This window comes from Myripristis murdjan, chromosome 18 (genome assembly GCF_902150065.1).
Source record: "Myripristis murdjan chromosome 18, fMyrMur1.1, whole genome shotgun sequence".
Taxonomy (NCBI): domain Eukaryota; kingdom Metazoa; phylum Chordata; class Actinopteri; order Holocentriformes; family Holocentridae; genus Myripristis; species Myripristis murdjan.
Window position 1 is genome coordinate 20831383 of NC_043997.1, and position 27653 is coordinate 20859035.

General features: G+C 41.7%; 2 protein-coding genes across 5 annotated transcripts; one reads left to right on the top strand and one right to left on the bottom strand.

Annotated features, from left to right (window-relative positions):
- The first annotated feature begins 912 nt into the window (after nt 1-912).
- LOC115376337 (PC-esterase domain-containing protein 1A-like) lies at nt 913-9129 on the top strand. The gene is made up of 10 exons (XM_030075845.1): nt 913-1521; nt 1753-1834; nt 3899-3978; nt 4614-4846; nt 5357-5507; nt 5903-6149; nt 6288-6335; nt 6562-6627; nt 7202-7384; nt 8143-9129. The coding sequence occupies exons 1-10, from the start codon at nt 1519-1521 to the stop codon at nt 8295-8297; spliced, it is 1248 nt and encodes a 415-aa protein (XP_029931705.1). The 5' UTR covers nt 913-1518; the 3' UTR covers nt 8298-9129.
- Nucleotides 9130-9461: 332 nt separating this feature from the next.
- Nucleotides 9462-27653, bottom strand: LOC115376336 (dynactin subunit 1-like). Of its 4 annotated transcripts, none has more exons than XM_030075841.1 (32): nt 27500-27653; nt 25647-25712; nt 25358-25552; nt 24873-24954; nt 24587-24618; nt 24062-24082; nt 23373-23396; nt 22323-22409; nt 21585-21734; nt 21183-21206; nt 20402-20599; nt 19524-19728; nt 19307-19385; nt 18577-18736; nt 18209-18313; nt 17637-17828; nt 17144-17260; nt 16583-16735; nt 16308-16468; nt 15435-15603; nt 15042-15110; nt 14416-14628; nt 14078-14239; nt 13093-13224; nt 12804-12929; nt 12397-12539; nt 12101-12267; nt 11835-11953; nt 11556-11751; nt 11381-11454; nt 10805-10894; nt 9462-10565 (listed from the first exon to the last, which is right to left on the bottom strand). In XM_030075841.1, the coding sequence occupies exons 2-32, from the start codon at nt 25686-25688 to the stop codon at nt 10428-10430; spliced, it is 3825 nt and encodes a 1274-aa protein (XP_029931701.1). In that variant the 5' UTR covers nt 25689-25712; nt 27500-27653; the 3' UTR covers nt 9462-10427. The 4 variants fall into 4 exon arrangements, with proteins under 4 accessions (XP_029931701.1, XP_029931700.1, XP_029931702.1 ...); XM_030075840.1 differs by having other exon boundaries at nt 11835-11956; XM_030075842.1 differs by lacking the exon at nt 21183-21206 and having other exon boundaries at nt 11835-11956.

Below are 27653 nucleotides of genomic sequence, written 5' to 3' on the forward strand. Positions count from 1 at the left end.
TGACAACATCTTTCCTAGTAGCCTACATTTAGTTCATATTTAATATTTTTTATCTGTAATGCCCAGGAACATCACAGTATCTTTCACATATCAGTAGGTTACACACCACTCACATTTCTACCCATTCTTTCTACCTCTTTTTCTCCCACCAAGCCTGAGATAAGCAAAGGAATAAAGGTTTTCAATCATTCCATGAGGTATTCCCTCATAAATTCATAAAATGCTGATAAAATTCTGATTTTGATCCTTTGTTAAGACTGGGGATTTGACATGGGGTCTTTGTTTTTCACTGTGTCAGTTATCAATGATTTTTTAAAAATGGGAATAGTTTGGGCATAAGCATGTTGTCTCCTTGTAGTAGCAGATATTTTGCCCTTGTTTGTCACAGTATAAGGACTTGTCCATTTTAAACTGAGCAATCCAAAAGAGGACATCAAAAAGTTTAATGGAAAACTTTATTGTAACTCTTAAAATCTTAAAATAGCTCATTTGCAGGCAGTAAGTCTGCAGTAAAACCTGATGTTTCTCAAACAACACTTTTGATGTCACAATTTGGATGAAGTAAAAGTAAAAATATGTTATTTTTTGTGAGTCTGGTCCTTTTCAGCTGCTACAGTTAAACACTGACCTCTGCTGGACGACTTAGACCAGTGGTAACGGTACCATAGATGCTGTGTTCAAATATAACTCGGACGGTTCTTTAGCTGCGGACGTCGTCAGTGGCTGGTGTCATACTCAAATGCTTTTGCCGCCAAAAATACAAAATGTACACTGTAACAAAAATGAAAATTATGATGATTTGTTGGTTGTAATATTACTGTAAGTGAAAAGGTGAGAACGACACATGACAGAAACTCATGAAAATGCCCGCGGCTTCCGTTGTTCAAAGGCTGAGAACGGAAAGCTGGTAATTTTCTGAAGCACGTAAAAGCCGCATCAGAATCGACGCTGCTGGATACAGCAGGGCCATCCAGGCAACTCAAACTCTCTGCTCTGTTAGACGTTTTGTCTTCTTGAGTTTCTAACTTTAGTGTAAATGTTTTAAATATTTGTCAGTTCGATGTTTTATAAAATTTAAAAATTGCGGGGAAAATTTAAGGGCTTAAAAATACATACATTTACGAGCTCATGCCTGCATAATTTGCCACTTCATTGCTTGTCATTGAAACTTTGTTGGGCATTTCCCTCAAAGTAACTAGCTAAAGACCCGAATCTTTTCTTCTAATTCCAGTGTTCATACAAACAAGCCGAGACATGTCGACGCTAAACAAACTGGCAATGTTGCTAGCTTGCTAAATTTTCATTTGTGCCAGTTTTGAGTTGACTGAGCCTGGAGACGGCTGGGCGGGCAAAGCTCCGGGGTTTGGGTCGCCTGGCTGGGCCACACGGCCTCAGTGAGCCGCGGCTCCCTCCAGCAGGTTTAAAACGCTAGCTGGCCGTCGGTTAGGGAATAATAACAACCAACGGTGATAACGATAAGTAGCGTTACATAAGTCAAGAAGCCATCCCTAATTAACAATGGTGAGTATCTGACTTATTATTTTTGTCCTTAAAATGTAAGTTAATGTTAGCTAGTCTTAACTGCCTGACGTCTGTAGCTAAGGTAACCTGAATTAATTTTCCGCCATCACGTTTTCCCATTCTAATCACTGCCTCCATGAATTCCCCACCAACTGTTCCACTTGTTGCACAGGGATATCTCTGTTGTGTTTTCCCGCACTTAACCAGTCTTTGTGGCTTTTTGGTGAACAGAGGGAGGTAATGAAGTGTGTGAGCCACCAGCAGGCCAGCCAGCTGCTCTGTAACAAGTTTGTTGTGGTTCTGGGAGACTCCAGTGAGTAGGACCTATAAAGTTTCACCTTTCCTGTCAAGCCTGTCCTTCTCTTATGAAGAAAAAATCTGCTGTTATTTTGGACCTGCACAAACTAGAATGTGACCCATTTGGGGTTCGAACATTTTGGTTCACTACATATACATGCCAAGAATATATATATCCATATCTAGAAGTATAGGATAACTTTTGTGGGGAAATAGATGAGGGTTAAAAATTATTGTTCCACCCAGGTGCATACGTAACTGCATGTTTTATGCTGTTATAGACCAAGAGGCCTTTCACATACAGGTGAAACTCAGAAAATTAGAATGTCGTGCAAAAGTTCATTTATTTAAGTAATTCAACTTAAAAGGTGAAACTAATATATTATATAGACTCATAACATGCAAAGCAAGATATTTCAAGACTTTATTTGTTATAATTTTGATGATTATGGCTTACAGCTTATGAAAACCCCAAATTCAGAATCTCAGAAAATTAGAATATTGTGAAAAGGTTCAATATTGTAGCTCAAAGTGTCACACTCTAATCAGCTAATTAATCCAAAACACCTGCAAAGGGTTCCTGAGCCTTTAAAAGCTCTCTCAGTCTGGTTCAGTAGAGTTCACAATCATGGGGAAGACTGCTGACCTGACAGTTGTGCAGAAAGCCATCACTGACACCCTCCACAAGGAAGGAAAGCCTCAAAGGTAATTGCAAAACAAGTTGGATGTTCCCAGAGTGCTGTATCAAAGCACATTAACAGAAAGTTAAGTGGAAGGGAAAAGTGTGGACGAAAAAGGTGCACGAGCAGCAGGGATGACCGCTGCCTAGAGAGGATCATCAGGAAAAGGCCATTCAAAAGTGTGGGGGAGATTCACAAGGAGTGGACTGAGGCAGGTATTTTCCTCTGGTCAAACCGCTCCTGAACAAAAAACAACATCAACAACATCTTACCTGGGCTAAAGAAAAAAAAAACTGGTCTGTTGGTCAGTGGTCCAAAGTCCTGTTTTCTGATGAGAGCAAATTCTGCATCTCATTTGGAAACCAAGGTCCCAGAGTCTGGAGGAAGAAAGGAGAGGTTCACAATCCAAGATGCTTGAAGTCCAGTGTGAAGTTTCCACAGGCTGTGTTGATTTGGGGAGCCATGTCATCTGCTGGTGTTGGTCCATTGTGCTTTGTCAAGTCCAGAGTCAACGCAGCCGGCTACCAGGAAATTTTAGAGCACTTCATGCTTCCTTCAGCAGACCAGCTTTATGGAGATGCAGATTTCATTTTCCAACAGGACTTGGCACCTGCCCACAGTGCCAAAAGTACCAAAACCTGGTTCAATGACCATGGGATTACTGTGCTTGATTGGCCAGCAAACTCACCTGACCTGAACCCCATCGAGAATATATGGGGCATTGCCAAGAGAAAGGTGAGAGACATGAGACCGAACAATGCAGAAGAGCTGAAGGCCGCTATTGAAGCATCCTGGTCTTCCATAACACCTCAGCAGTGCCACAGGCTGATAGCATCCATGCCATGTCGCATTGAGGCAGTAATTCATGCAAAAGGGGGCCCAACCAAGTACTGAGGACATATGAATGATTATACTTTTCAGATGGCTGACATTTCATTTATTTAAAATCCTTTTTTTATTGATTTCATGTAATCTAATTTTCTGAGATTTTGATTTTGGGGTTTTCATAAGCTGTAAGCCATAATCATCAAAATTATAACAAATAAAGTCTTGAAATATCTTGCTTTGCATGTTATGAGTCTATATAATATATTAGTTTCACCTTTTAAGTTGAATTACTTAAATAAATGAACTTTTGCACGATATTCTAATTTTCTGAGTTTCACCTGTACTGTTTAGATATCTGGCAAATCATTTTAAGCAATAGAGTGTGCATGGCCCTGTTGACAGTCAAATCACCCAGCCATCATCACCATATTTGTTGGAAAATCTGTAGTAATCCTGAATTGCTTTGGTTTTTCAACATGGATCAGCAGTGCACTTCAACTTGTATGAAGCCCTAGGTCACATTATTCCTCTTTACTGACCATTTTGCTAGCACTGTTGTCTCTGCTTCTCAGTTCAGCGGGCGGTGTACAAAGACCTCGTTCTCCTGCTGCAGAAAGAGCAATTCCTGTCCTCGAAACAACTGAGGAGCAAGGTAAATGATTATTAGAGGACTAACACATGGGGGATCACAGGGATCCAAAGAAGGAACTAGATAGATGGATCATAAAACAGTTGCCTAACTGGACCAAGTCAAAACACAGAGATTTATGGAATAATTTCTGTTTTTTCTTATCACCATTATTCCATCTTATAACCACAACTGTTAGTAGTTCCTTTTGTGTAGCTTTGAAGGGTCAGGGGGCACTTGTTGTTATGTCCTATATCTGATACTGTGTGGGTCTGAGGTATATTTCAAGTTGTTGTTGGGGTAATAAATTGTTTTGGACTGGACAACTTAGATGATGGCAAAACCGAAATACATTGCTAATTTCATTTCACGTTTTCTCTAGCAGTGGTGGGTCACTGGTGCATAATGAATATAGGGGAAACACATGTAGCAACCTCAAGCTTTATTTCTTTTTTTTATCCTCTTTTCTTGGTAGACCTACCTCATCCTGTCATGTTATCCCATTTGTTGTTATGTTTCCCAGCGACTCAGGAGAAATTTAATTCCAGTATCTGTGTGGTCAAGTAGCTACTATTCTCCGAGTGTGTGCCTCTCCCCCTCTCTCTGTCCGTAAGCATCTGTTCCTCTTTTCCTCCTGCTCTCCCTTCTTTTTCTTGTAGGGTGAGATGAGCTTTGAGCAGGACTGCCTGGTGGAGGGCGGTTGTTTGGGCCAAATGCACAATGGGACAGGGTACCGGGAAGTGCGGCAGTTCAAGTCTGACCACCACCTGGTCCGCTTCTACTTTGTGACATGCATCTACTCATCCTACATGAAGAGTGTCCTGGAAGACCTGCGCAAAGGCCTCAAACCTGACGTGGTCATCATGAACTCCTGCGTCTGGGATATTTCTAGGTGATTGTTTTTGGAGTAGTAAAGGGTTTGGGCGGGATTTATACACATACACAAGCACACCTTGGTCTTTTTTGAGATCTGTCTTCTCCCTTCACTTGTCATTTCATCTTAAAGGGGCTGTAAGCAACATCTTTCCTGCCTCAAAGACCCAACACCTTTCCTCATTCACAACTTGATAGGCAATCTGCTGTATTACAGTCTCAAAAGAAAACACAGCAGTGAAATTTGCTTTTGAAACCACAACTTCTTTTGAAGAAAATATGTTAACTTTGTATTTTTAGCAAGAAGTTTGGTGCTGATCCCCAAAAGTTGAGCTGAATTTGGAGTGTTTTTGGTGTCAGCCTCTAGCAGACATTAGAGGAACTGCATCCAGTGGCACTAATGCATTGGCTTTAAAACTCTTTCTTTCCTTCTTCCAGTTGAAGTTGGCTGAAAGGCCTCGCTTTAATCGTTTGTTGTGCATGTTAAATTTGGTCTTCATGTTTGTGTTGTATGTGTTGGGTTTTCCAGATACAGTCATGAGTGGGTGGACGACTACAAGGAGAACCTACACAAGTTCTTCACGGAGCTGAAGGAGATTCTGCCAGAGAACACCCTGGTCATGTGGAACCTCACCATGCCACTTGGCAAGAGGATCATTGGTGGCTTCCTGGTGCCCGAGGTGCCTCATCACCAGTCATGCAAGATTAAAACTTGATGTTGCTGGTTTTTGTCCCTCATTAATGTTAATGTCACATAGACACAATGAACTTTTTTCCTGCAGTAAATACTAGATGGAAGGAAATTTTTATTAAATGCCCAATTAGCATTCCTTTTACTGTGTTTTAATTTTTTGCTCAAGTTGACTACTCAAGTCAATGCTGTTTGGCCTCGTTTGGCACTGCCAAGAATGAAGTTTCATCGATCTCTTTTCATTTCCTTCATCCCATTGACTGCATTTGCACCTTTTAATATAGTAATTTTTTTTTACTTTCTACCTGAAGGCAGGGAAACCTTACCTTTTAGGCGACTGCTGACATGCACACAGCTCTACCATCTCTTTCTGCTACCCTTCAGATTGAGCACAAGTCAGCCCACCTGCGTTACGATGTTGTGGAGGCCAACTTCTATAGCGGGACTCTGGCGAACGCCTATGGGATGGACGTGCTGGACCTCCACTACCAGTTCCGCTTCTCCCTGCGGCATCGCATGAAGGACGGCGTCCACTGGAACGCCATTGCACATCGCAGGATCACCTCACTGGTGCTGCAGCACGTTGCGCAGGCCTGGGGCGTCATCATGGTCTGTCCACAGATTACTCTTGGTGAGGAGGAGAGCTTTTTATCCACACAAACACTCATCTTGGAGTGAGATTGTACACACAGGACACACTTATTACTTATCCATACCATTATATTCAGTTCAGATCGGTTAGCTTGATATGAGCCTGTCCCTTTTATAGAGCATGTGTTGCCACTGCAAGTCCCTGACATTTCTTCCAAAAATGCAGGTAAGACGTCTGAGGATTATTTTTAGTGACCCATTGATATTCAACATCATTATAATTTGCAGTTTTTATACTCATCATTCCCTAATGATAGGTATATTTGGAGGTTAGCAACTGTCAGTGACTCCTGTTGGACAGTACTATTGTAATGCTCATAAATTTAAATATTTCCTTCAGTGATGTTGTGTCTGTTTTGTTGCTATGTGCTGATTTGTGTTTTGTTTTGCAGCCAGAGCAAGTGGTTACTCTGGAAATTCCTACCCTCCTCCTGCCAACTACTTTTCTTCCAACACAGGTAAGACTTGTGGATACAGTCGTCATCATCATGCAGAGAGGCTTCTCAGTCTTTATTCACTTTGAGTGGATTGGGTTCAGCACCTCTAACTACATGCTGTATCCTTGATTTATATTTGAAGGGAAATGTCCACTCCAGAACACTTTGTCATTAATAAGAAACAATACTGGTAATGTACTTAACATTTCTGGGTTCATTTTGTTTGGTGTTTTTTCTTATTCCTATGAGTAACTGGCCAGATATAGACAACATGATGTCACGTGGAGATTTTCAGTGCCGTGCTATTAGAGCAATCTAAAATTTAAGTGGTAAACATTTTGTTATCAGTCACCCAGAATCAAAGACAAAAAGCTTCTTTGTAGAGCCGAACATCACAAGCCAGTGATAAATGAGTGCATCTGGAGTCTGAATACCTAACATGCCCAGTTAGATTTCAGCACTTCCTTCACATTTTCTCCTATTTCTACCAACTTCCCTTTCTGTCATTCCAACCTCATCATTTTGTCTTCTTTTCCCTCCTCCTGTCTCTCCTCCCTCCCCTCACTGTCTGCCCGCTGTTTTATATCTTTGGCAGAGCTGTGCTTGTCAAAGTCGGGATATAACAGCGGCTTTGACAAGGAATTCTCCAGGGATTACCTTCCCACATCTGAGAAAGCCCTGCAGGGCTACACCAGCTTCGAGGAGAACGTTCATCCTAACACAAAGCAGGATAACCGAGTCCAAAGGGAACGACATGGACGTGGTCAGGTCAGGAATGGTAAGTGAGCAGGCTGCATCGTGGCCAGAACAGGGCTGCTCCTGTGTAGCTGTGCCTGACCTCTGACCTTCCTGTGGATGGGAGCAAGAGAGCAGAATTTGCTTACAGGAATTGATGAAGTATCACTGCATTAAGACAAAATTTGTTACAGATACTGGATTAGAGTCTAAATCAAGGGTTAATGACTAGTCTGAGTTGCTTTTGTGCTTAAAGGCAATTGCATCATCTAAATGTAAGTCTGTAAAGTATTAAAATGTTTTAAATCCAGTTGTTAGGTTTGGTCTTGACAGATGTATTTACACTGCATGTCCAGTTTAATACAGCTGGACAGTTTGCATCCTGTTTGTTTGCTAAACACAACTGGTGTCTTTTTTATGTTATTCTGGCTAATTAAGTTTTCACAAGTTCCAAAAGCTGTAACACTTAGACTTTGCTTCTTTATTTTGGCTTTTAAATTAGGATGAAATTCAATTCTCAAAGCAGTCAAAAGCGTTCAATGTTAAAAAAACAAAAACAACCTGTAGCTACCATGGGTAAAAAGCAAAAGTAACCCTGCTGTGTGAGTATAATAAACCTAAAGATGTTTTTGGAACTGAATCAGTATCACTGCTTTTCATGCCAGTGGGCTCAGGAGCTGTTATCTTTACATTCGGGGTGTTTTGCTTTCAGAACACACACATGCAGTGTCCCTTCCAGGAAAATAGGCTGTGAAGCTGAGCTCGGTGCCTCTTGCGCCCTCTGTTTTTTGTCTCCTGCAGGTGCCGGCTACACATCATCCCACCGCTTCCAGCCGTACCCCGCTCCTTCAGGGCACCATCAGTACATGACGAGGACCCGATGTTCCAACCTCCACTATCCTCCATACTCATACCACAGACCCAGACAGCACTCAGCCCGTAGGCACTACTACTAGATCCACTGCCACTCAGCTGAAGACTGAAAAATGGTCAACAGATATTTGTTCTTCAGCTATACATGTTCATGTGTACTGATTTGCCACTGTGCAGGCAAGTGAAGGTAGCAGATACCCAGGTGACATTTTTTAACAGCTTTCAGATGAAAATAAGGGAGTAATGAGGTGGTAGAGCAGATGAAAGCTAAACTAGGTATGTAATGAACGGTAGAAAGTGATTTAACAGCTCTAAGCGTAGCACGGCAAGGCCTTTGAAGTTCTTCATCATGAGCCTGTGATGACAATCGCTACCTCCCTTCTTCCCAGCAGGGTTCTCTCATAGGTGAAGTTTATTTGACGTGACTGCCTGTAAATCTTTCTCTTACATAGGGATTTAATGTATTCCTCAGTTCTTACTGCTGTTTCTGGTCCAGCATTAAAATTGTTCCGATTTATCTGATTCACAGCTCATTTGTTGCACTAGTTTGATGAGCTGCTGTGACGTGACTACTCATGTTATCTACTAGTGTCACTTTGCTAATCTCTTGTTTCTTGATAGTTTAGAGATTACCCAAGCAGTTAACTTAATCTTAAATTTGTTGGTTTACTCGGCTGATACCTTCAGAGATCCTCCGGTGGTACAGTTTGCTTGTTTGGATTTTCAGCTTTTCTAATTTAACATTTTTATTTTTTTATTTGAAAGGATTTGTCTTGAGTCACTGGACTTTTTTTTTTTTATCTGTACTTGTCATGTGTTCTGTTAATGTGGATGCCAGGATTTGTTTGCAACTGTTATTGAATTTGTAACTCCTTTTAACATCAGCCAAACAGTAAAGTTCTAACTTGCGTTTCATTGTGGTGCCTTGTCATGGGAGACCCATAACAAACTGTTGTTGTTGTTTTTTACCCTCAGCATTTTTTCCTGCATTGACAAAGTAAAGTGGTAAGTTCCAATTTGATGTGTGCCATCTGTTTACAGTCATTTGCAGAGTAGAGTATCCACTTGACATAAATCATGAGTGTAAATTCACAGAAAACATCAAAATGGTTGAATGTAGTCTTAAAGAAAATCACTATAAATCAGTTTTTGCGCTTGTCCACGTTATTTTTATGAAATGTAGAATTTTGCCATTTCTCAACAAAAACAATGTTACTATAAGATTTTAAAGTGAAGGCAGTCAACAGTTTGGGAAGAAAACTTTATTTGTAGGTCTTGATAGTGTGTATCAAGCATAAAGACGATAAAACAAATGATATACACTCACACGTAGCCCTCTGGTTTACAAACTTATGGCTTTGGGAGTTTTTGGAGACCTTTTCCCTACTGCTACAAGTTACAGTACAGTTGCTGATTTTTGGAGATGCTGACATAATGTAGCAGATGCCAGATTCATTTGTTTTTTGCACAACAGTAAACTGAGCCAGCTTGTACACAATACAGATAAATATGGAAAATATCAGTAAGTGTACTGTCTGTTGCATGTCACTTAAGTTCAGAAACACTATTAAACAGTACTACAAGGTATAAGGTCACTGAAAATTGGGTAGGAATGTAATTAAAATACTCAAAAGCCTACATATATAAATTGCTGTAGCATTCCTAATTGACCACTGCTTGCAGATTTCCTCATTGACAGTTAACATGTCTTATGAAACCGTTCTTTCTTGCATATGTCTAAATCATCTACAATTTTAAAAATATGCTTGAAGACAAAAAGGGCAACTTGTGCACGAAAAACCCACTTGGTGTTGGTTTTCTGTTCTGTTTTTTCTGTTTTCAAAAAGTTATCAAAATTTGGACTTCCACAAATCAACTGTTGTACAATGTATACTTGACATACAGGACGTGACATTCAGGAGTCAGATCACTCTGGAAACTTTGAAATTATCAAACAGCATTCTGATTAGACCAATGTTGTACTGAATGAGAGCACTCCGCTGTGTCTCTTTGGCATGGAGTTCATAACAGCTACAGTTACAATGACACGAATGGTGGACAAAATTTCCTGAGAGAAATTGAAGACCACTAGGGAGAACAGAGGAGATTGCTGTAGTGAAATAGAAGTTGGAAGAAGGAGGAAGGGGACAAAAATTGTGCTGTGTTTTACTGGCACCCTGTTAATCATCAACATGGGCCAATGGCGTGCCGTTTCAGGCCATGAGAAGGCGGTGCACTTTTTGAAGCTGCTGCTGTGATAGGACAAGGCGGTGGACTTGTTCCTGTCCACGGGTGCAGGGGATGGCAACACGACCCACATACACGGTTCCTCCTTGCTTCTCTTCCTTGGCCTGACGAGACAAACAACAGGGGCGGCAGTTAAGACTAAAACTGATCTCCACACTGACAGCTTCAGTTACCTGTCACCTCACCCTTTTACAAGGAGAAAAGTACATTTTCTTTGATAAGTCTTGAAAATTTGAGGTAAAAACACTTGTAATAGTTTTTCTGTGTGTGTGTGGATAGATAGATAGATACTTTATTCATCCCAAAGGAAATTCACAAATTACCTATTCACAAATTGTATTACCTTAACAAAGGTGGAGACAGGGAAGGTGGCGAAGTCAGACGAGGCCTTTGCTCCTGGCTGATATGATACTACATGTTCAGCTACTTCATTCTGAAAAAGAAAAGCAAAAAGTAGCAAAGATCAAAATATAGTACATTTGCAAAATAGCAATAATGTGCAAAATGTGGGAAAGCACTCAGAAAACCTGGGGAAAAAATATGGACAAGGAAGGACATTTTACTGGTCTTCAGGATTTTTAGAATAAACTAAAATCTGCCGGTGGGGTGCGAAAATCCCTATTTCCACAGTTTCCTTGACTCTTCGTGATCCTAGTGGACTGATGTGCCTTAATCTACCAAGGCAAATTTCCATATGTGGACAATAAACAGATTATCTTATCTAGCTTGTTTCAACATATTTATACTTGTTCCCAAAGTTTTAAAAAGTCCTGAAAATATCTCTCATCCCACTGGCAGTTTTTTCCACTTTCCGCGACTAACTCCCACTTCTTAAGTGGGAGTTATTTTGCAGTGTTTACAAAAATTCCTTGAAGATGACTGGGACATGTGAAAGAAAGGAGAGTGAGAGACTTGTTACCTTGAGTTTGTCCAGAGCGTTGCTGAAGTTCTGCAGTCGAGCTGTCTGCTCCAGCAGCTGCGCACTGGCACTGACTACAGGAAACACAAGAAAGCGAGAACATCAACTATTTCATACGACTGAGAACAGCAGCAAGGGTTTGGGTTTGGGTTTGAATCTATAAACACACACACACCTGCTGTCTTGCCGGTGATGTCCACCACTTTAACCTGGGCACTGAGTTTGAGCAGTGTGGCCAGCAGCTCATCAGTCCTGCGGTAGATGCCTGTGTTGAGTCCCTCTGGAGGTGAGGAGCTTTCTCTGGATATCTGTGGCAGTTTGGGCAGGTGGAGCGGAGGCAGCGAGGCCAGCTGGGCTCTTATCTTCTCAGCCTGGAGAGAAAAGATGTTATAGATGAAAATTACCTAAGAAGGTCCAGAAGCTAAGTTAAACTAGTTTATGACTAAATATGTACCTTTAGTCTGTTGTTTTCGTTCTTGAGGTGTTTGATGCCCAGTCTCTGAGCCTCCACCTGCTGTCTGAGCAGAGGGGAGTCCACTATCTGTGTCACCCCGGGCATGGCTGGAGGAAGAGCTGCTGGAGGCAATAAAGGACTTTTGTATTAAATCTGAGACACAGCAACAAATTGCTCCATCTGCTACTCCCATGGCAGGAGTTTGTCTTGGGATGTAATTTTTTTTCCAAGTCTGGTCACAAGAAAGAAACAACAAGCAAACTTGCCTCCAGCGGCTCCCTGGACGATGGAGGCGATTCCAGAGGCAGGTGGGCCTCTGAGACCCTCGATGGTCATCTTCGACTGGTTGCTGAGGCGCTGTTTCAGCTCTGCCTTCTCAGCCTCCAACTGATCAATGTCGGCCTGTAGAGCGTCCATCGTCTCCTCAAACTCCCTGAAGAGGAGAAGAAGGGACAAGAAAGGTAAATAAATTGACAAATATTTCACAAGCCAGCTGCCCACAATCTGCCTACAAATGTGTGAACCTGCTCATCTCTTCTCTGCTTGCATTTACAACTCTTACTTCTCTTTCTTCTTAAGCAGTGTGTTGGTTTCATCCAGTTTGGTCTGAATCTTCTCCACCCGCTCATCAGCATCTTTGGTAGAGGTGTCCAGCTTTTTCTCCAGGAGGCTCAGACGGACATTGGCCTCACTCAACTCCTCACCCTGGGAGAGAGGGACGAGTTGGAGGGAGGGAGAAGGGAGAGGAGAGTAGATGGGATGTAATTTTTGTTTAACAGACCATAGTTAGATCCCTTTCTGTGGCATGTCAATATAAAACGGCTAACAAAGAACTTTGGCCAGGCCGGAAAATTCAATATGCTGCTTTTAAAGCAACATCAGTAGTGACTGTTTATTTCAGCCTCTTGTGGTTCTTTCCATTTCAAACTGGCAGATTTAAAACTAGAGCACTTCAACTGAATGCAATACCTTAATCTTGAGGGACTTCTTGAGCTCCTTGATTACAGTCTCTCTGTCCTCAAGCTTTACTCCCAGACCCTCGGCATCAGTCATCTCTGCCCTGATGGCAGCCGCTCGACTCTCAACTGGAGGAATCTGAGGAGAGAGAGGGGGGCGATGAAAGGCAAAAAGATAAAGATCTGTAAAACAGAATAAAAGGCTTCACCGATGTTCCTACTTTTTTTGGATATTTTGTAAACATTATACAGGTCCAGATTCTGTGATCCAGCAATATGAAAAAGCTACAGAGTATGATTACCTTGCCCTGTGGTTTGTCAGCGTCATACTCTCCCTCCTGCATGGCAGTTGCCATCTTGTTCATGGTGGCAATGACAGAGCTGCAGGACTGACGCAGACACTCCTGGGCATTCAGGCCCTGAGAGCCGTAAATCTTGGTGGAGCAAAAAAAATGCACACTGTTAAATAACAAGGCTCAGGAGATGGTGCAACAGGGCAATTGACTGAACCACAATCTGAAACAAGATAACTCTGTGCCCACTTAACAAAACAAATCAATTTGTGCATCCATACTGATGACTGTTTCAGCCATTAGTTACTAAGTGGGGAGCTGGACCGTGCATCAGCGATCACCAGCTGCAACTGAACTAGTTTTATCCTATTTTGGTGCCAGGTCATTGTGGTCTGCTAAATACAGTGAGTGCCACATCCTTAGCAGTCAAAGAAACTATATAAAAATGTATTCAGTGTAATGCTCTGTCACGCACAGTGTGAAACAATGGTAATTCTCTTGGCACAGTAAACCCCATCCAACATTGAGATTAAAACAAATGCTAAGAAATATTTATTATCATTAGTCATAGTTTGGTAATGCTGCCAATTGACCACTGTGAAATGCACACCATTTCAAATCTCAATTCTGCAAACACAGAAAGTCTGAGAGTGAAAACGTTTGAACATTAAAGCTAAGTGGCCACTTATGTACGTGTCAAGTGGTTGGTTCAACTGTGTAGGAGAATACAACCCACAAATTTGCAATTACAATTACAACAGCCATGTTTTAGTGATTATTCTGTGCATGTAATTGTTTGTTCGGTTTTAATTGGATTAGTTTGCTTTGTTTTCATTTAACTATTTGGCTGTATTTCATTAGAGCTAATAATTTTCCACTTGGCATCCACTGCACTCCTGGTGGCCTGGAGGGCGCTTCCCTCTCTCTAGGATCTTTCCCTTCCTCCTCCCATTGGTGTCTGTGTTTTTGAGAGGAGCTTTTTCTTGCTGGCTACCTGCTCCGTAGCCTTGAAAGCGATGTCCTCTAGTTTGAGAGCATTGAGTCCCTCATGCTCAGCCATTGGAGCGACCATCTGAGCTCCGGCTGCAGCCACTTCCTGCAGCACAGCGACCACTCGGGTCAGCTGCCGCCTGCACTCTGTCAGCGTCTCTGACACCTGCCGTTGGTGAGACCACATGTGAGTAAAACATATCCATCATTAATGTGGACAACATGTTCACGGTGGCCCTAATTCTATTCTATCCCATGTCTGTAGTTTTATCATTGATTATTTATTGATTGCTAACACATATAAATGCAGTACGTGTGTGTGTGTGTTAATGTGTGCCACACCTGTGGTCCAAAATTCAGAGCGGCAGGAACTCCAAGCACATCTGTTCCAGGCATGCGGCGTCGGATCTTCTTACAGAACTGTCTGATATCAGAGCAGGAAGTGTCCAGGTCCTTCAGGAGGACAAAGAGGCCAGAGCTCTCCTGACCTGGAGCCAAGAAGGCCCGCAGACGGGTCACCTCCGCTCCCATACAGTCCAGCGCACTCTGGATAAACTGGAGGTTAAATGGGCAAGAAAAAAAAGTCAATCCATTACTATGAGGTAATAACTGATCTGCTTTTTTCCATATAAATGTATTATTTGGTATACAAGATTCGTTATGTACTAAAACTCTCAGCTTCATAGCTTCAAAGCTTCAGATAGCTTCAAAGTGGTCACGCTGTTGGGAATTCCTGCATGACTATTGTATAACTTTATTTTGATAAAATATGAAAACTGCAAAGAAACTAATGTTCACCTGTTTGTATTGTAATTTGGAGTGGGAAATAGGGATACACACCAGAAAAGTGCAGGAGAAAATGAAGAATAAGTGAGGCTCCATCAGCAAATTCCTGGGAGTGCTGTGTTCAAAATCCTGCTATTAAACGGAAACGTGGAAAACCAAATTGCTGTAAATGCTGTAAGTACCTTGATGTGGTCGGCCAGCTGAACCGTGCAGTCCTCAGTGAGCTCTGACAGATGGACGCTGTACAGTTGCTGGAAGACAGATCAGCAGAGAGTTATAGCTACATTTCTGTGTTTTAATGTTATGTACTCTGACTGGGAGGAAGATGTGATTTTGACCCCGAGTACTGTACATGCATATGTAAATTCAAGGGTGTACGTTTTATTTGATTGTGCTTGGTAACATCAGCAAGTGCAAATAACTGTAAACCTTAAGTCTGGCTGGTCTCTACATCAGACCTCAAGGCATGCCGGTGACTTGACTTTATGTATGTATACCTCTGTGTGTAACAAATGTGTTTTTAGCAGACAGATAAGACGCCAATACACCATTTGTAGAACCGCTTCTTGGTTTACCTGGTAGTACTTGATGGCCTTGGTAAGCGGCTCCACCTGAACAGTCTCGTCCAGCTGGTCTTTGTGCAGCAGGTCGATGAAATAATCCAGAGAGCGCTCGTGGACACTCATCTCTGAGTACAATGTCCCCATGCGCTTAAACACCTCCACGCTACAGCTGTTGAGAGCCCTACAGGCACACAAAGGAAGAGTGGAATGAACAGACACACACATTTCATTACACAGTAAATGAAATGTATAAGAATTTAAAACATCAGATTCTCCCGCTCTAGTGAACCTGCTACCTAATCTTGGTTAAGGGTTTATGGGTAATTATGTTACATCTGATTATAGGTGGGGGAAAAAAAGCAAAAGGAAAAACAGTGTAAAGTATCTTTTTTTTAGGTTTTCAGAATTTGCATGTGATAAATGTATTACTTGCTGACATTTCCACCATAATTATGTCAGTGAAGTACCTGAAATTTACAAGATTTCTTGTTTTTTTTTTTAAATTAAAAATCCCTACTTAAGTATGTAATTCCTACAGAGGGAAAATACTGATGGAGAGACATCAACACAGATTAAAAATTGTAGCATCTACTTAATCTAATTAATTACTTATATTAAAGACTCAAATTTAGATCATTAGTTCATGTCATTTAATAAATACAATGTCATAATAAAATCTGTTTTTCATTAGAGATCAAATATTTTTCTGAGTGAAAAATAAAGATAATCACATGACTTACACACAACTCTAAACAAATTTTCAAAAATTTTCTGATACCAATACCCTATTTTAGCCTTGTGCCAGCCTAATATCCAACACCAGTGTTAATGAATCTCTGTTGTGCTCCGGTCTCGTGCAGATACATCAGTGATCAAGGTCCTTACTGTTCATATTTGTGCAGGGTGGCCTGCAGCAGGGTGAGGGAGTAGACCAGTCCTGAGGCGAAGCTGAGCTGTTCTCCAGGAGGTCCTCTCATCCCCGTCCCCTGGACTGGGTTCCCGTTCAGGTCAAACTTCTCCTGCGCCTGCTTACTGATCAGCTCAGCCTGCAGGCGTGAGAAAGACATACACAGACACAACAGGCACAGAGTTGATGAAGTACAACACAAGTAATTTGGATGACGAAAACAGATTTGAGGATTCTTACTACCCACTCATACCTTACAGATGAGCCTGGGGATGAGCAGAAGCACCAGGATGCAATCGTGATCTCCCCCGTGGCGGAGGAAGGAGTCAGGCATGAAGGAGGTGAGGAGGGACACCTGTCTGTTTGCCTGAGCCACCTCCATCTTCCTCAGTTCCATCTCAATGGCCTGGAGACACAGATTACACCCAATCCAATCAGACAATCACAATAATGATCCAAAGTGGCAGGCCATACATATATAGAGAGTTTGGTCCATAAGTATTTGGACAGTATTCACAACAATATTCATAACTTTGCCCTTGTACACCACCACAGTGGATTTGAAATGGAGTAATCAAGATGTGACTGAAGTGCAGACTTTCAGCTTTAATTTAAGGGGCTGAGCAAAAATATGGCATTTAGGAATTACAGCCAATTTTATACACTGTCACCCCATTTTCAGAGGCTCAAAAGTAATTTGACACTAAGTCAGTTTCTTAGCCAGGTATGGCCCTTTCCCTCCTCATTCCATGACAAGTTAAGAATTTGTCATTGAATAACAACTCAGCATGATGGTGAATGTCTTGTCTCCCACCTTGGCATAGGCTTTGGTCTCTGCAAACTTGATCTTGAAGTCAAAGAGCTCTGCGGGAGGCTGTTGAACTTGCTCAGCGTTGGCGTTTTGCTGGCTGGTCAGCTCTCTGTTGTCCTCCTAATGGACAGAGAAAAGCATAAACACATTTATCAGCAAGTTCAGTCAAATTAAATTCAAGCCTTTAAGAACTTTTAGTGTCAGTAATAATGAAGCACAAGACCAATTTGCCCAGTGAGAGAAATTATAAACCAACAATGTTAGTGTCAGACTGGTCTGATTTCTCAAAAGAAAAACGGTGCACCCAGAGACCGAACCACTATCAGACTTTTAAGGCTACATTTAGGACTCAAAATACTTTACTTCACTGTACTCAGCACCTTTTAATGCCTTGAGTTTATAAAATATATCTGAAGACTTTTCCAGGATTTGTAGTCTCTTGTACATCCTTCAATCCTTTCCTTGAGTATGTATGAGTTTCCATGTGTCGACCCACCTGCAGCCTGGAGGTGAGCTCCCTGTACTTGTTGATGGTCTGCTGGTAGTCGGCCATGGTCTCCTGAGCGGCCTCTACTCTCTTCTGGGCTTCTCTGCACTTGGCTCCACTCAGGTCCAGCTGCTCCCTCAGCTCCATCTCCGTCTCCCTGGCGTTCTCCTGAAGCTCGTCATTCATCTCGTTGATGGCTTCCTATTGGTGGAGGAAGAAAGGGGGGGTCACGGAACACTGAGATGCCAATTAAAGGGAGGTGTTTTACTTAAAAAAAATATCAACTCTTGCTCTTTTTAGCTGTAACTGCATTTCTTTTCCCAGCATTTCTACCTTACACGGTGGTAATATAATCACAAGAATGTTGTTGGAGCAACAAAGCTCTGACCTTTGCACTCTTCACTGTAAATACCAGCACTTTCTGAAAATACTTTGTATTGTTTAGGATACAGAAACTTAGCAGATGTTTGTCTTAAAGATACAGCATTTTCACTAAACTTTTGCATTCAGTTTTGGTAATTGTTCACTACAGAGACAGATAAAGAATCATGAAAGGACATACAAAATTTTGGTCCACCCACCAGATCAGTGACAGTCTCTCTTAGCTCTCTGACTTTCTCCTCGAGATCCAGGTTCCTCTCTGTCAAGGTCTCCACCATCTCCTCTGACCCCAGCGCAGCATCCACCTGGTACAAACACACACACACACACACACACACAAACACTACGTGAATACACCTCAATTATGACAACAAAGTTATCTAAATCTGTTGGGTCAAAGGCTACACTTGAACTTTTATTACTAGGTTTTGTTTTTTTGATACCAAGATAGTGTAGTGTGGTGAAAACAGGATCAGAATCTCATTCAAATCTTTTATCACCCATTACTCTCATTAGAAAGATGCCCCACGCAACAAACCTCTTCTATCTCTCATCTCTCAGACATTACCTGTTCTTTCAGCTCATCGATGGTGACCTCAGCCTGCTTCATCTCCTCCTGCAGCTTCTCTCTCTGACTCCTCAGAGTCTCCAGCTCTGTGTTCTTCTTCTCCATTTGCTTCTGCAGCTTCACGTGCTCCTGTTTCTCCGATGCAGACAAGTCACGCATCCTGAAGAAGGACAGGTGAGTTTAAAGAGGACTTTGTTTTAGTCCACTGCGGTGCAACTAATATATTTTTAGAATATCTGACATGCAACTTCTATCAACTCCATTCTATGAATCCTCATTTTTTTTCCATTGTTCATGGAGCCCTTTTAGGAGGCTGTGTTATCTATCCATTAAGTGCTGCAATTTATGTTGTAGCACTTAGCTCCTAAAAGTACACTAAAGGAATCTGAAATGGTACCCTCAAAATGACAGCAGAGAGTGGTGATTAAAAAGTGAGAAACAAAAATTAGGCTACATTCCTCCACAGGCTTCTTTTCTAATTGGGTCATCAGTGTGGTTTAAATCAAGTGTCACATTTAAAGTTTAAACAAATATTATGTATTCAATGTGTTTTTTACACTTCAAACAAAAAGCCAGTGTTAATTTCCTGATGTACTAATAAGAATAATCCCTCTTCCTGCAACTCTGCCAAGAAGTACTGCTACTTTTCTTGTGTGAAAACAATGAGGAAAAAAAGGGGGGGCTACAACTCGTTCTTGGCCTGTGTCTAAGACAAAGACGTTTCACTGACCTGACCAGGGCCTCTTTCAGCCTGCTGTTCTGCTCCTCCAGCTGTTTGACATGGTAACTTGAGGCAGCTCCATCTGAGCCTGAAGGAGGGACAGGGAGTCAGTGGCATGGTGAAGGAGAACAGCACAGAGAAATAGAGGGAAAGAGATATACCGAAACTGTGAGAAATTATAGATGCATGAAGGATGCAATCTCCCTGTCTTGGCTGTCTTACTTACCTTTCTCTTCGATTTCATGCTTCAAGATCTCCAGATCCATGGACAACTCCTCCACTTTCTCCTTCAGCGAGTCCACCTCCACCTGCAACGACTCTGCCCGCTCCTCAGCCATCTCCTTGTCCAGTGTCGCCATCTCTATGGCATCCGCTGTGTCTGACATCTCTTCCATGTAGCGGTCCTTAGCCTCCTGAGCCTCACGAGCTTCCTGGGAGGGCGAGATACAAAATAATTCTAAATGAGGCATTTCACCTCTAAACGGACTGAAACAAGCAAAGTTAGCAGCTCTATGCCTGCTGCTCAGGCATAGTGAGGACACAGTGTATGACTGAAAAACCTGAATCACTGTTTGTCAAGGTTATTTTTACGGTTATTAGGTTATTTGCCCTCAACATACTCCCAAATTACTTTCCATTTATATGTATATATTGCATACACAGTAAGGTGTTTTTTTTTTGTTGTTGTTTTTTCTTAATTTTCCACCCATTTCTTTCAGAATACATTTTGATTTGGATTTTTTTTTTTTATAGTGTACATATTTTAATTAATTTTCTTTATTTCAGTGGGATGTACGGCTACAGTTTTAAAACCCTTTCAAAAGGCTATAATTTATACTGTCTCCATATGTAATACACTTCATTTATACATTTTTACTTAATATGACATGGAAATTGTCAGTTGCATTCATTCTAATACCTCATATTTAGTCCAAGTGTCCAGATGGGGATCATATGAATTTCATCTCATCTTAATGCCCTGGCGCATTTCTGTATTACATTAAAAGCCAGTCAGCTTCCTGTTGTTTACCCTCATTGACTTTTCTTTCAACTTTCTCTCTGTCCTTCAGACCAACCATCAATCTTCCATAGATCTTCATGTACCTTCTTGGCCTCTTTGAGTTGTTTCTGCACGTCAGCTTGCTGCTCCTGCATTTTGGTCTTCCACTCCTGGAGCTGCTCCAGCTGGATTTTGTGTTTCTCCAGCTCCTTCAGCTTGGCCTTGTCTTCCGTCCGCTTCATTTTCAACGTTTCGAGTTTCTCATCCAGATCCTTCACCTGGGCCCGCAGTGACTCCTCCTCCTGAGAAGGAGGAATGGGGGTAAAGATGGAGAGCAGAAAGAGGCAGCCAGTTGGTACAACTTAACAACATGAGACACAGCACCTCGGCCTAAATAGGCTGGCTTAAACAGATTTGTTTGAGGTCATTTGTTCCCCAAGCATGGCTGCATATCACACATCAATCTGAACCCACCACCAAAAACACAGAATAAGGTGATTAATGTGTGAATTTTAGTTTCCATCATTTGTCAATAATTGACTCAGTTATGAGGATTAAACTTTTGAGTTACCCAGATGAAAATAGAGGGCCTCAACAGCACACTCTGACCAGAAAAAAGGGCAATGTAGCAGTGAAGGCAATATAATCCATTTCCTGCACACACACACACACACACACACCCAGAATTTCCCATATCCACTGTCTCAAAAAGTTAAACCATGCATCCTGACTATAAATTTCAAGAACATGAAGCACAGTGTGAGCACTGCAAAACCATAACATAGTGCTGAGGAGTAGCACAAGACATCATTTGTGGCCTCTGTGATTAGTAAACTCATGCCAGATGCCATCAGCATACGTGCAGCCATTAGATGATAACACTACCTGCTTGGACATGGCAGGTTCCACCTGGTCACACAGTTACAACATGGATGGAATGGGATAGGTTCATTAAGAAAATACACATAATGAGAAATAAAAACAAACTGATAATGAAATGGTGTACACAAAAATAAAACAAAATGGTCTTGAGGACTATTAACCGGTATACTGTGTAATAAGGATTTCACATTGAGACAAAAGAACAACCTTTCATTAGGTATTTGTAGACTTTTTTTTAACATGATGAAGCAAAAGTAAAGCAGAACAGCCAGGATCATCCATCACCTTCTGAATGTCACACAGTGCGCTCAGCAAACACAAAGTCATGGATTTACTGCACTAAGGAGGCTTTAAAATGCACTGTGCAGCTGAAAACACTGTAAAATATAGACTGGTATAACACACCTTGCTTGGTGTGGCGGGGGCTGGGGTTGCAGGTGCCGCAGGCGACCCGCTCGGCTGGGGCACAACAGGAGCCGCCAGCGCACCCTGGGAGGACAGGCCCGCCTCGCTGACATCACCAGACAGAGAGGAGGCAAGGCTGCTCTTGGGCGTCTGCTCACAGAGGAAGGAATGTGCAGGATGGAAAAGAAAAGGAGAAGATGAGGGATAACAGAGGGGAAGAGGCAAGGAAATAATGGGAGGGTAGTCGAGAGGTAAGAAGGGATAAGAAAGAGGGAGGAGATGGGAGGGAAATAAACAAGTGAGAAATAAAGAAGTAAACTCCTCATAGCTCACTAAGAAAATTAAACAGGCGTCCTTGCCACTTCATGGAGTACCCAGCATCGGGAATGCCAACATGCAACCCATTTGTCAGAACAACGTCTCCCACAGTGAACACGCAACTCCATTGAACCCAGAAAAAGAATGAAAATTCAGAGCTAGGCTGTGCTACTAAATCAACTTTGCAAACCTGCAGTTGTTTATGTGGTAAGAACACAATGATTCTCCTAAGTTCATGCACCACCAAGACCAAACATCACACCACCACTGTCCCTGTTTATTACTTTAGCATAGTTTATGTGAACAACACTGCATCTGTGCCATGAAGGACAAGAGCTTGCCCGCTTTTCAGTGCCCAAACATTTCACCACTCCCAGTGAAGACAGGACAGATGAAGTGCTGTCAGTAGACAGAGCATACCATGGGCAACGAGGGGGAGCGGCAGGCAGAGCGTATCAAGAGGGAAGGGAGGGAGGTGGCAGAGACAAGACGGCCTGGTGTGCTCCACTGTCACAGTGTGAACGCAGGACTCAGTTAGTCAGGGGTTAGTTATAAAACTCACCAGCAGGGTTAGCTTGACATTATGGAATGAAATCACTGTGCAAGAGTGTTTTCTTATTCATAAAAGACAATTCCCAGGTTATTTTTACCCAACACCCTCTTTTGATAATATGCACATTCTGTACGAAATTAATGAACACAAACTTAATAGTAAAAAAAAAAAAATACCACCTGCTATATTCAGATGGTAAATATCAAATCATTTTTCCATGACAAAATATTTGTTTTTAAATATTGCAAATAATAATCAATTTGTCATACACTGAATTTTTGGCAGTTCTTAACATACTAATTGCAGTTTTCATGTAATTTGATTACAATCTCTATGATAATGTTATAAACTCTCTAAAATAACATGTCCCTATAGACATCTTTAGTCTTGTTTAACAGCACATAAAAAACAACATAGAATGGCATTATAATGTGATGAATTTTATGTGTATACATCCTGTACTCCACAGATTAAAACTTGTAGAGAGGATAAACTGTATCAGCACTAATTTCTTGTTCTGTCACATTCTTGTGTCTGCTGCAGCTAGTCTGTAATCTTTGTTCTACTGTTCTACTGTTCATTAGTCTTGTTCAGTAGAACAAGACTGATGACAGATGATATGGTGAGCTCACAAGTGAGCATTTCAAGTATGTGCTGAAAAATGCGTAACCTTTGATAAGATTTTAAACATTTAAAGAGGTGGCCTCGTGTTCACTTGCCAAACACTTCAACTCTCTTTAAAACTTGAAACATCAATATCACATTAAACTTGTTGCTAAGTTTTCTGGGGTTTCGCAATACTGGGGGGAGAGGGTTAAAAGCTAGGGGAAAACTTTCAAAGAAAACTGATGTTTTGCCCCAGTCTGCTTGTTGCTCTCTGACTGCCCTGCAGGTCTGTCTGCAGTAGACAAGCTCACCTTGGCAGAGCGGCGGGTAGAGGACTGGAGGAGAGGAGGAGGGATGAGTTGCAGAAAGGACAAAGGGACGTTGACATACACAAACATATTCACACACACACACACAAATAAACAGACATACACACACACACGTGTCCAGTGGAGAAGCAAGGGAAGAGGTTAGCAGTGCACAAGAAACATTTTCACTGTTAGTCTACATCCACTGATCACAGCTTTAAGGGCTGTATGGACTGTGGTCACAATAACCACCATCTGAATAAACAGCAGGACTTAAGCAATTCTTGAAAATGTGAACTCATGCAATTACAAGAACATTACAGTGGATAAACTGTACATGACTCAAACACCATCACAATGCCAGTTTTACCTCTAAATGTGAGCATGCCTGATGACTTCACCAAAAAGAAATAAACAAAACAAACAAAAAATTAAAAATAAATAAATAAATAGTGTGACAAAACATAAACAACAACAAAACAAAAAAAAATGTCAATAGTGGAAAATGATATTTCACTAAAGATAAACAGAAAGGACATTACGGTAAAAATTACATCTATCAATGTGACACAAGTGCAAAATGTCCCGTGCAAAAGTAAATGACCTGTCACTTAAATACAAAAAGATGCAACTCAAAAGTGATGAACAACAACCAAAGCAAAGGCTACTGTGCTGGATTTCAATGGCTGTACCTTCTTTAGAGTCACAGGTGTCTGCAAAATGTATTCAGAAGAACAAAAATGAGAATACAGATCAAAAGGTGAGAAGCTAAAGAGGAACAGAGTTAGTTTGTCACGTACTGTAAGGAGAAGGAGAATGAGGACAGAAACGAGAGAGGAGAGGAAAGAAACTGAGAATCAGAGGCATTAAAGAGGAGTAATCGGAACAAAGGACTTCTGCTCATGGACACAGAGCAAAGAAAAAAGATGAAAAGACTGACAGCGTCATATTACTACTATGAAATCAATTTAGCCACTTTTCTTGGACTGACTAGCTCTATTAAACCAATTCAGCTGCACCACAAAGGGTATACTATTCCCATTTCTCTTTCCATGGAGACAAAAGTAAACCAATAAAAGAGCATCTCTAAAGGTCTAAAGGTAAATATGCACATTAAAAACAATGAAACATCATCACCCACATACCCAAGAGAATCCAACCATTCACTCTACTGTCAGATAACAAAAAACAACAGGCTGCAGTTTGTGCTTGCTTACCTGTTTGCTTGTTTTTGGAGTCTCAGGAATGTCTGAGGAGAAATGAATAATGCATTATTAATTAGTAATTTCAAAAATGCATTATGTCTGTTTGAGTGCAAGGCTTATTCAGTCTTAAGTGTTGCCCTTACTGATTTCATTTATTCACTCAAACCAAGCGTGAACAAGAATATCAGAAAACATGGAAACTTGAACTGGAACTAGATTCATCTATGCTTGGGTATGTATGGTACTAGCATATGTTGCTCAAAAGCAGGAATTCCAGACATGAATAAATCTATCCCACCTTTCTGCTTGGGAACTTTGGCTGTGCCGGACTCGGGAGTGTCTGGTGAGGTGGCACTGGAGCCCTCTTCCACCACTTGGAGCTGTACACAGAGAGAGAGAGAGAGAGAGAGAGAGAGAGAGAGAGGATGTAGTCAGGAAAATGATCATTTAAAAAATACCCTTGTGCATGACACAAAGGATTTCCAGCAATGCCTGGCAGGAAAACACCCCGCTTTGGCTGTTAAACCCTAAACATTCCAAAAATATATGCAATTGTTGTCATTGCATAACATTTTGGAGGCTAGCATCACATCGTGAGTAAAGTTAACTAGTAGTTGCACCACATTATATCAGTATACTGTGTTTAAAATGCTGGTTTGTGCAATGACAATCCAATTAAATGATAGGTTGTCATTTGATCACAACTCTGTACACTATCACTCAACCTTAGTGTGTATCCACATATATGTTTAATTTATTATTTGTTTATTTTATTTCACCTACCTGCGACTGCCTGACAAATATCCCATGGTTTTCCTCGCAGGTGAAGTAGCGCTTGCCCTGCACGGTGCCATCGTTCTTGCCCTTGGCCTCATCCAGAATGACACCCACCCATTTCCCCGTGGCAAAGAGGGTGGCACCCACGTATGCAACAGTCCCACGCTGACCTTTTCCTATCACCTCCACTATAGAGCCAACCTAGGAGAGGAGAAGTAGGACGTCAGCCATTCGATACAAGATGACAGGCGTTCATCTACCTTTGGATGTTTCCTGAAAGTACCTAAATGTGTACCTTGGCAGGTTTACCACCCTCCCCAGCTCCTCCGCTGCTCATTTTGCTGACCGCTGGGCTGCTCAGCTGGAGGGAGACAAAGAAAGGGGGAAGAAACGGTATGGAAAAGAATGTACGAGAAACATAGCTGGTAAATGTCATGACAAAATATTTTCAGAAATGAGCAGCAGTCCTAAAGAAAACCCAAACAAACAGCAATTTGTTGTTACTGACATGAAAAAACAACACTGTGGCAAAAGAGTTTTTGTTTTTTTTTTTAAGTGGACAGCTTTGGGTGCCATACCCCATAATTCCTCCTGCTCCATCATGAGCAGGATTTGGAGTCAACAATCATCAGTGATAGGAGAGGCCTCAGGCTGCACACAGAGCACATAAACACACTCACACACCCAGTCATATGGCCCGGGCCACAACAGATATCCTTATAAGCAAGTCATCATACCGTCTCGCTCATACAAAGATGCTCATTCAGGATGAACCGGGACTGCAGCAGAACATAATTCTTTTACAGCGCTGTAGGGGCATGTGAACTTCACCGCGCCCGGGTTTAATCCACAGGGCAGAAAAGCTTCCAGACTAGCCCGATCACCGCTCTACGATGAACGCAATAACACTGGACTTACCTACTTTCAGTGAAAGTGAAGGATAATTTTGCAGGAAAATCAATGCCATCTAGGATTAGTGGGCACAACAGTATGCATAGTTTAAACATGGTATCTTCAAGGTAATCTAGAGTTAGCCTCCTTACAGTCTTACCAGTTACAAATGGTGATCTGATGAAGTACACAGAACAATGCTACAAGGCGAATCTTACATCCTCTACATGGTGAGTAACACCATCCTTTCATTTTTATCATGAATTAATCACTCCCTCTGAACAAACCGATCAAGGGTGAGCATTAACATATTAAGTCAAGTAAAACAGAACTATTTAACTTTAACACTGAATGTCCTTGCTACTCACCCGGGGGGTATTAGACATGCGCCTGTTTGCCGCCATAACTACTAGTTAAGTTGGTTACACCTCCAGTATAGAGATACTAAAGTGCTTCTAGAGTAAATGTTTCTCTACTTCCACATCCCTCCTTCTGAGAGAGGGAGGAGCAGGACACAAAGTGAATGTGATCTCTGGGGAGGATCCCAGTGATGCAGCAGCAAACATCCTGGCTGTGTTGAATGGGTGGGTTGGGGGGGACGGGGAGGGTTATGTCATGTCTGGTTGTGTTATGCTTTTCACACCTCTGGATGTGATTATCACAGGGACAAAACGGCATTTCGCTTGATACTTCACCTAGTAAAACCGAAGAGCTAGTAGCAGACTATGCCTTCACCTGGACATTTTCACTGTACCTGTCATTTTCTAGCTAGCTAACGTTATGTGGCACCTGTCATTGGACTGACACGTCAATCTATAAATATACTCAATAATGTCACAAGTATCTAGGAGTGTATTAGCTAGAGAATCTCCACCCAGTAACAAATCATATGTACTCCTTGTCATATAAAAGAATCCAAAACCTGAGCAAACACAACTCCAAACAATCAAAACAATACCAGGTGACTGACGTTATTGTAGCAACTTAACAGCTAGCTTGCTAATAGCCTTAAGTCACTTACATTAACTTGTGCAAGGTTATTATCGCATTGTAATCCCGAGTGGCATTCAAGAATGTGATATGGACAAACGTACTTTAAAATATTTCACATTTTACTGAACGCTACATCAGGAGAAGCTGGACAGCGTTAGCTAACAGCGGTTTGCTAAGTAGGTTTATGATTTTAGCTAGCAGGTAAGCTAAAGTCAGTGGCAGCTGAAGGTAGCTAACGTTTAGCTAACGGCTTCTGTCACTTACCTGGCATACACGACAGTACGTTTCCTAAAATACAGTTTGGTCCCAGAAGTGTCGACTAACAGTGTCCTGGATGAAAAACCGTTTAGCCGCCTGGCACTGCCGGGGGTCAGCAGAGAGGAGCAAACCTTTAAGAGAACACCCACGACCACTTCCG

Excerpts from the sequence above, each read along its gene's own strand:
- LOC115376337 (XM_030075845.1), top strand. Across the intron at positions 6,628-7,201 it reads CTACTTTTCTTCCAACACAG|AGCTGTGCTTGTCAAAGTCG; the intron begins GTAAGACTTGTG and ends TATCTTTGGCAG. Across the intron at positions 7,385-8,142 it reads ACGTGGTCAGGTCAGGAATG|GTGCCGGCTACACATCATCC; the intron begins GTAAGTGAGCAG and ends TGTCTCCTGCAG.
- LOC115376336 (XM_030075840.1), bottom strand. The coding sequence starts at position 25,688 with ATGAGCAGCGGAGGAGCTGGGGAGGGTGGTAAACCTGCCAAG. Across the intron at positions 13,225-14,077 it reads CTTTCAAGGCTACGGAGCAG|ATTTACGGCTCTCAGGGCCT; the intron begins GTAGCCAGCAAG and ends TGCTCCACCAAG. Across the intron at positions 11,752-11,834 it reads ACGAAAACAACAGACTAAAG|GCTGAGAAGATAAGAGCCCA; the intron begins GTACATATTTAG and ends TTTTCTCTCCAG.